The sequence below is a fragment of the Cryptotermes secundus genome, unplaced genomic scaffold, assembly GCF_002891405.2.
Source record: "Cryptotermes secundus unplaced genomic scaffold, Csec_1.0 scaffold10, whole genome shotgun sequence".
Taxonomy (NCBI): Eukaryota; Metazoa; Arthropoda; class Insecta; order Blattodea; family Kalotermitidae; genus Cryptotermes; species Cryptotermes secundus.
The window spans coordinates 647,046-655,939 of record NW_019735554.1 but is presented as its reverse complement, the minus strand read 5'-3'; the positions used below and the strand labels follow the sequence as shown (position 1 = coordinate 655,939).

The 8,894-nt window shown below is 37.5% G+C and overlaps 1 protein-coding gene across 3 annotated transcripts in view; it reads left to right on the top strand.

Annotated features, from left to right (window-relative positions):
* The window catches only part of LOC111869516 (dihydropyrimidine dehydrogenase [NADP(+)]), an 86,463-nt gene extending 82,490 nt beyond the window's left edge, over positions 1-3,973 (top strand). For all 3 annotated transcript variants that reach the window (XM_023861095.2, XM_023861094.2, XM_023861096.1), the window contains 2 exons: positions 487-644; positions 2,963-3,973. In XM_023861095.2, coding sequence (XP_023716863.1) covers positions 487-644; positions 2,963-3,026 — 222 coding nt within the window. In that variant the 3' untranslated portion in view covers positions 3,027-3,973. The remainder of the gene's footprint in view (positions 1-486; positions 645-2,962) is intronic.
* The last annotated feature ends 4,921 nt before the right edge of the window (positions 3,974-8,894 follow it).

Sequence of the window (8,894 nt, the reverse complement as noted above, 5' to 3'; positions counted from 1 at the left end):
GGTCAGCTCACCTGACGTCAGCTAAGACTTTAAGTGGAAAGAAGGAGGAACGGCTCGCATCCTGGCGTTTCGGGGGGGGGACTCCAAGGAACTTCACGGAGAAGAACCGTTGCACGGTTCACTGTGTGTGTCTTCTGTCTGGATTATGTTTTGTTTGGTTACTTCGGCATAACTTGGCCGCTGCGGGTGTACTATGGGTTGTATGTTTTTTTGAGGTATATTTGTGTTTATTGATGAAGCCGCGGTGCGTTGTGTGATAAGGTTATATTGAAGGTAAAAGGTGAATAAACACTGTTCCACAGAGGCATCTTGGGTGATAAAGCTCCAGATATTTTAGACATGACACTATATGTGGTTGATGGCCATTGTCATGTTTTCAGCTGACTTTACCCGCAGGACTGACCAGGGAACATTTTATACATTGCTGTGAGTGAGACTGTTAATTCACACAGTATGAATATTGACATTGTTTTCTTTGATTTACAGGACTTGTGTATTAACTGTGGGAAATGCTATATGGCTTGCAATGATTCCGGATACCAGGCCATTACATTTGACCCAGAGACACACATTCCAACTGTGACTGATGACTGCACAGGCTGCATTCTCTGCCTATCTGTGTGTCCTATAATTGACTGCATCAGGTAGCCTACATATGCTTAGGAATCGCTGAAGTAGATGTGGTTCTGGTAGATCAGTTTTATGGACTATTTTACATTTATGTGAACGGCTCACATTTATCTGCTTCCTTTTAATTTCAAGGCTATAAGTCTGTTTGATCTTTAAGAAAGCATTTATGAGGTTTGCCAGCATCTCTTCTTCTTTGTGGACAGTAAATTAAATTAAATTTTGATAATAAGTCTATTGGCATATTGCCTAGATAATTGTTTCGCAAACTGTGGGTCATGACCCCCTGGGAGTTCATCTAAGGGGGGTCACTGGCTTTGTAGGAATTCTTTAAAATATAGTTATATCCACGAAAACTTCTGTAAAGTCAGTAAGATTTACTGTAGGTTTACAGAGGTTGTGAAACTATTTGTGTTCCTTCTGTCATCATAAATCATGTGGGGGGTGAGGGGGAGCTCAGGTAAATTTGTTTCATTATCTTGGTGGTTATGTTATCAGAAAGATTGAGAACCAATGGTCTAAATGTTCTTATCAACTTTTTTAAGTAAATGTATTTTATCCCTATTGTGAAAAGCTCCTAACTTTTGTACATAAACATAATCTATGTATACTTCAGAATTTCATTGCTAGTGTCTTGTATAATAGATGTTAGTAAAGGAATATTGAAATTGAGAGTGGTTGGTCAAAATTAAATTTTGCTAGGTAGTTTAATGTTAAGCTTAAGTATTAAATTTCATTCCAAAATTGAGTAGTTCAGTGCATAGACAAAAAACCGATGGCCTGACAGACAAATTGAACTGTGCCTGAAATGGGATAAGGCAGAGAAGAGAACATGTATTAAATAAGTGGTCATTAATGAAGAGGCTATGTTTTTCATAACTCTTCTGTGAACAGTTTTTCTCTTGTTGTTTTGTTTTTAATGAGTGTATTTATTTGTTAACTAAATTAGTTTTAATATTTTTATTTTCTTTTTTTATATTCTAATGGTTCACAAAGCTGTCTTCTAAATATGTTTCGTCGTATATTCATACTGTTTCTTGATTTGCTTTAGATTCTGTCCACAAATTTAATTTTCTGTTTAGTCTATCCTGATACAGTTTCCTCATACTCTCTTGCTATATTAATGCCACTTAATATCTAGATTTCTCTACATAATATAAATTATCTGACTTATCTGCTTCAATTTGTTTCATTTTGTCTTCAAACCACCATAAATCTAGAAACAAGAAAATGATCAGTTCACTGCCCAGCTTTAGGTATCCTCATGCATCCTTCACTATCATGTTTTTTCTCTGCATGTCCATTACCAAATGAATAACGGACCTCAGTTTCTTGTTGCTTCTCCCCACATATATTATGAATTGTTGTAGTTTACGAGGGGGTACCCAAAAGAAACCGAACTTATTTTTTTTTAAACTTATTTATTCAAATTTTAAGCACAAACCTTCAATCCCCTTCAAAGTACTCTCCACTTACACTAATACACTTGTCTAGTCTTTTATTCCATTTTTCAAAACATTGTCTAGATTCATTTTTTGAGATGCTTGACAGAACCTCCGTCGTTTTTTCCTTTCATGTCTCTTTTCATTTGAGGAAACAAAAAAAAGTCGCACGGGGCAAGGTCGGGTGAGGAACAGGAGTCATACCATTTTTGGTCAAGAATTGTCGTACAGACAGGGCTGTGTGAGCAGGGGCATTGTCATGATGGAAAAACCAGTCACCCGACTTCCACAAATCTGGCCGCTGAGCTCCAAGTCACTCCCGACAGCTCCACAATTTCTTCAATGGTCCGTCATCGATCTTCCTTGATGATTTCACGAATTTTTTCAACATTTTCATGTGTTCGGACCGTGGAAGGACAACCAGAACGAGGTTTGTCATCAATTGACATTTCACCATTTTTGAAATGGGAAAACCACTCAAACACTTGAGTTTTCCCCATAGCATCGTCCTTGTACGCCATTTTTAACATTTCAAGAGTTTCTGTTCCACTTTTCCCGAGCAAAAAGCAGAATTTCACAGCCGCACGCTGTTCACGAAAATCAGCCATTGCAAAAACGACGATCACAGAAAACAGTTGTCACTATAAACGCTGCCGAAACTAGTCCTTAACTTCTGAAGCAACGGTAGTCGTCTTATCGACTCAGGAATGTTAGCTCTATGCGCTCATAGCGGCAAAACGCGGTACTACAGAAGCTCTGCCCACAAAAAAATTAGTTCGGTTTCTTTTGGGTACCCCATCGTATATATTTGGTACCCAACTTTGTATATTGTATTCATCATTTTTGATTTTACCTTTTTATACAATAAATTAAATTTATGTTTCCTGTTTCAGTGTGGTTCCTCGTAAAATTCCACATGTCATCAATCGTGGAGTACCGTCATTTGGATATGTGTAGTTAATTTGTTTGCACTCATATTAGTATATTTTAATGATTGTAACAAAGGTAAAAGTGGAATCTTGATTCTCTTCTTATGAAGGTGTTGCTTTAATTAAATTATTCTATCATGATCTGCAGTAGGTGAGTGAGCAAGTTAGAATGAACATATGTCAGCCACTGGATAAAAAAGAAATATGTTCTGTGTAAAGAAGGTAGGTTCGATTCACATTCTCTGTTGCTGACGTGTGTCACTGTAAAAGAACCTGATTCTCTGTACTGAATGTAAGCAGACCTTAGTATTGATTATATACAAATAATTAACTGTCTCAATGGAGCAGTCATTCTTGAGGTGCTGATAGTTGATCAGCTACTCAAGAAAGTATTTGACTTTCATGGAGCTGAAAGGTTTATTACTGCTTTCACAAGAACCTGCCATCGGCCAGTGACCTGAGCCTGTGAATCCCGTCTACAGTCTCCTTGCTTCTTTGAGAGTCGTTTTAATAATACTCTCTTACTTATGTCCCTCTCCCCTAAGTGATTTCTTCCCTTCAGATAATCTGACCAAAATTCTCATCTCTGATGAATACTATATGACCTGCTTATCGTCCTTGATGTGATCATCCTTTAATATCTGGTGAAAAGTACTTCTTGTTATGCAGTTGTATCCATCCTGCTCTTATTATCTCTGTCTTTTTCTCCTCAGTGCAATTCTCAGACACTTGTCATTTTCTATTTTTCCCCCCTTAGTAATGTGAGGGACCAAGTTTTACGCCCATACAAGATAACATTATAGTTTTGTGTATTTTAATCTTTACACATTTAGATAGCAGACAGATAAAATATTCTGACCTGACTGGTAGCAAACATTCACTCAGTTTAATCTGCTCTTGATTTCTTCATAATTTGTTACTCTCACTCCCAAATACAAGGTGGTTCAAATATGACCGGGACTGATTTTTTTTTAAACCAAANAATTGCCAAACACTTACTTGCACATGTCAGTCTTCAACGTACACCCCTCCAGAGTCAACACATTTTATCCAACGTTCTGGAAGCATCCAGATGCCCTTTTCAAAAAAGGCTTGTGGTTGGAGGCGTATCCACACCAGAACAGTCCGGATGATGGCGTCATCCACAAACCGCATGCCTTGCAAGTCTGATTTGAGCCTTCCGAACAGGTAGAAATCACTTGGTGCCAAATTGGGACTGTACGGTGGTTATGTCAGAAGGTTCCATTTCAATTTCTGGACGGTTTCCATTGTTGTTTTGGCTGTATGGGGGTGTGCATTGTCTTGAAGGAAGGCTACCCGCTTTCCATCTCTCTTCTGCTTGGATTGGATCTTTTCCTTCACGTCTGTTGCCAGGAGGTCTGAGTAATAAGCTGCATTGACTATTCTGGCATCTGTCAGAAAGTCTACAAGGATAACCCCCTGCCAGTCCCAGAAGAACGTTGCCATCACTTTTCCTGCCGAACGGCTCCTCCACACTCACTTGGGTTTGGGAGAACTGGTATGCCGCCACTTGCGTGGTGATTGCTGGGACTCGGGAATGAAGTAGTGCACACACGTTTCATTGGTGGTCACTATAGACTTCAAAAATGCATCACCTTCGTCTTCAAACTGCTGTAGGAGACGACTGGCAACTTGCATGCGCACCATTTTGTTCACGTCCGTCAAAGTGCGTGGTACCCACCATGCATTCACCTTGTGATAGTGCAGGTGATATTTCACAATGTCTTCTACACTACCAACACTGATGGACAGCATTGCTCCAAGTTCCTTGATAGTGATGCACCTATTCTCACGAATAAGTGCGTCTGCATGATCAATGTTTGGCTTGGTGATGGATGTTCGCGGCCGACGATCATGTGGTTCATTCTCCACGCGCTCTCTGCCCTCTCTGAAGCACTTACACCCCTCAAACACATGGGTCCATGAGAGACATTCTTCCCATACTGTTGTTGGAGTCTGTGGTGAATTTCAGTGGACGGGACGTTTTCTCCAACGAGGCATTTGATCACTATGCGTTGTTCCACACTCCGCGGTACCTTCTATTCACTCATCACTCTAGCAACTTCCAGACAGAGCCGAACAGGTTCTAACCCGAACAGGAGGGAGAGTGGAGGTTGTGGCTACAATCTCTCAAGGTCGCACAGCTGCTGCGCAGTGCGGCTTGTTTACAAAAAAATCAGTCCCGGTCATATTTGAACCACCTAGCATATGAGCTTTCATATTACCTATCTTTGTGTTATCAGCTCCAAGCTGAGTGGTAGCTCAACACTATATAGCATGAGTCCACAAAACCCTTTGCCTTACAGACTCTAACACAGAAGAGAAAACTGGGCCTCTTTCATACTGAGTAATCTGCAGAGACCTTTAAATTCACAGCAGAAGCTAAAATTTGAAGAGTTACATCTTCTGGGATGTAATGTCATATACAGGATGTTTCACGACTTTAAGGCATAACTGCAGGAGGTGATTTCCTAGGTGTTTGTGATTAAAAAAGTTCATATAAACATGTATCCGATTTTGGATGGTTACGGAGTTATGACCATTTCAAAACTAAGAATAAAAGGTAACGATTACTGACAATAAACGGAACAAAATAATAAACCAGCATAATACATGATACATTTAAAGTATGAGTGTAAAGTTAACTTCGTGAAATTACCTTTAATTTGAATTTATTGGTGCTTAAAGCTGATTTTCGAAAATGCCACTGCCGGCCACAACACAAGCTACTGCTCCGTTGTGAACTGTGCCTGACATACCAACCCCCCCTCGCCTTAGGTAGCTCTCAAGTATCGAGATAACGAGAACGCTCTGTCTGTAGTTGGCTAAAAATAGCGACCCGCCAGCTGACAGCCACGGTTCACACGAGGGCATGTACAGGAATGAAAAAACGGTCATAACTCCGTAACTGTCCAAAATTGGACACATGTTTATATGAACTTTTTTGATCACAAAGACCTAGGAAATCACCTCCTGCAGTTATGCGCTAAAGTCATGAAACACTCTGTATTCCGTATAGTCAACTTGCATTTCGGAGGAACATCTTGCCTCCATCTTCAGTGTCCAAGAATAAGCCAAGCAAAGCTTTGTATGCACTTCATGCCTGTTTCACGCTTGACTTGTTTTCAACCCTGAAGATGGAGATGACATGTTCCTCCAAAATGTCAGCTGACTTTCAGCAGACTACGTGGTGTTATATCCCTGAAGATAGAACTGTTCATAACCACCTGTGTGAGAACCTCAGATCACTCAGAAGTGTTCACCTACTTTTTAGTAATATTGCTGGATCAATCCATCTACATGTAATTGCAGCATGGCAAAAGCTAAAGTGCATTTTATGGTTAGATTGTAAATTTATGCTGCCTAAATGTAACATTAAGAACACAAGATTTGTAGGTCCAGAAGTGTGTGCAGCAGGAAAATAGGCTTTATGGATTCTCAAAATCAGTGTAAATATATATTTTGATTAATACTGTATATTTGTGAGTTATGTACAGAGCACCCAACACTTTCTAAATCCACATTGTGTACTGTACAGATATGTCCTTATGAAACCACAGCTAACCTGAGGAGTGTGCTGCCAAAATCTCAAGTACCATTTTGCATGTTCACTTGTGAATTATCAATCTTATTATCTGATTTTCCAGATTTGGTAAGGTCTAATAATTTCTGAATTTGTGTGTGTTTGTGTGCACGTGTGTGTGTGTGTGTGTGAATGTGTGCTCACCCCTCCTTAATGGGATCGGCGTATTTTTCATGTGTTTTGAAGTTTTTGATGCTGTGGCTCGCCCATTTCTGCAGAAAGGAAAAAGTATTATGTATAAAAATGACAGGTATCTAGTGTATAATCAATAATTGAATAGTAATTTCAACATTTCTTTTCTGTTTTCCATATAGACTTCACAGTGATGTGTCCTGTTACATAGGTATTCTTTGCACAAAGTTTAGTGAAATTGTGTCTATCCATTTGCCCACATTTCAACTTTGGAACTAATCAATGAATTTTGATGAAAATTACTGTCTATAATCTATATTAAAATATGGTATTATATTTTGGGGGNGGGGGGGGGGGAGAAAGTGACAGTAATGCAGTATTCAAATTACAGAAAAAAGGTCTAAGACTTAATAAAGGAGTTAAGAACATGGTGTTTTATAGAAGTTTGTTTGGTGATTTTAAGATTTTAACTGTATCTTCATTATATGTAATTGAGATCTTGTGCTTTATAAAGAAGAATAAGATTATATATATATATGGCTCAATATTCTGATATTTGTAAGTATAACACAAAAGGGAAACAGGATTTGTTTGTCCAATTATGCAACACTGCTCGTTGTAAAATAGTGTAATTAACATGTGAATAAAAATACCTACTAGCTTACCCTTTATTAAAAAGAATAGGAAATATTAAGGTTTTGAAAATAAATTAAAAAGTTATTTCTTACAAAACTGTTTTTATTCTCAACAAGAGTTTTTTTAGTAACAATGATAGATGGTAGTTTGGTAATTTGAGTTAGTTTCAATATGATGTGGAAGTATATAGATGGTCTTTGGACTGTTATCTTCACTAAACGTATGATGCTTTGTTTTACTTGATCTTGTGTTTTTGGTGGTTTAAGTATATTTATTGTTTAATAATGAACTGCTGGGAGTTGTCATCATGGTTGATAAGCTATAGTAAGGGAATATTGATCAAATAGGTATTGTATTGTACATTGTCTTATATAATGTTTTGTACATTTCGTAAGAGTTGTTGACATGTAGTGTTTGGCTGTTTTCAACTGACTTGCCCAATTGTGCCTGTGTAACAGTTATGGATGTTAAATACATTATTATTATTCTTAAATACCACCAAATCCATTCAGAAAACTTAACAGTCACAATGTTTTTAATGTTGCAAAAATAAGTGGCCTGACAAGGATGCCATACCATAGAAATGTTCGACTATAAAAGGGATTAAATTGAGAACAATTTTTGACTATAAAAGAGGTTAAATTGAGAACAATTGCTAAACTGGAGTTATTTATAAGAGCTGAATTTTTGCAATTATGTACAGAGCTGATAATGCAAGAAAATCACTTATGTTCAGTTTATTAACATTTCAGTATATACTGCATGTCAGTTAAATACACAACAGTATGGCGTTATAATGTTAATATGAGAAGAATAAACAGAAATTTACATTTATTTAGATAATTTAAATTGAGTGACATGATTAAGACCCAAAAGTATTATTTTTATAAACCTGTATGGAAAGCAGGGGTATCATATATTTAGTACTTGTAATGTGTTAATATTGTAAATAATTAGTAAAGCATATTTTGTTACAGAAAATGTAATGAAGTTTGCATGCCAGAATCTACTACTGAGTTTTATATTGCAGGAAAGAAGTCAAAAAATTTTGTTGTAATGTGTGTAAGGAGGTTTCCCCAAGAGAAGAAACAACATTTACATTGTAAAGGAATTTCTAATGCAAAATAAATTCTAGGACAACACAGAGAAGGACTGTGAAAGGCAAAGCGTGAAATCCTGAGATCATTTGCAGGATTGTCTTTCATCATATTTGTTGGCAAGAAAGTGTAAAAGGCTTCTTTTATTACAACACCGATTCCACAGGTTTTCTGAAGGCAACACACAGAGATAGTAGAAAGGTTATATTTTAGCGTCCTGTTGCACTGATTTAAGTCCATGATTTATTTAAACTGTCTTGCAGTGCATACACTCATTTATCTCCTTCTCTCCCTCGCACTACATGTTTCGGCATAATAATGCCATCTTCAGGTGCTTACTTATCCACGCCAAACTAGTTCATTGCATGCCTTGTTCTCATATTAAAATAACTAAAATATGTATCTATCATATACATTGTCAAACGTT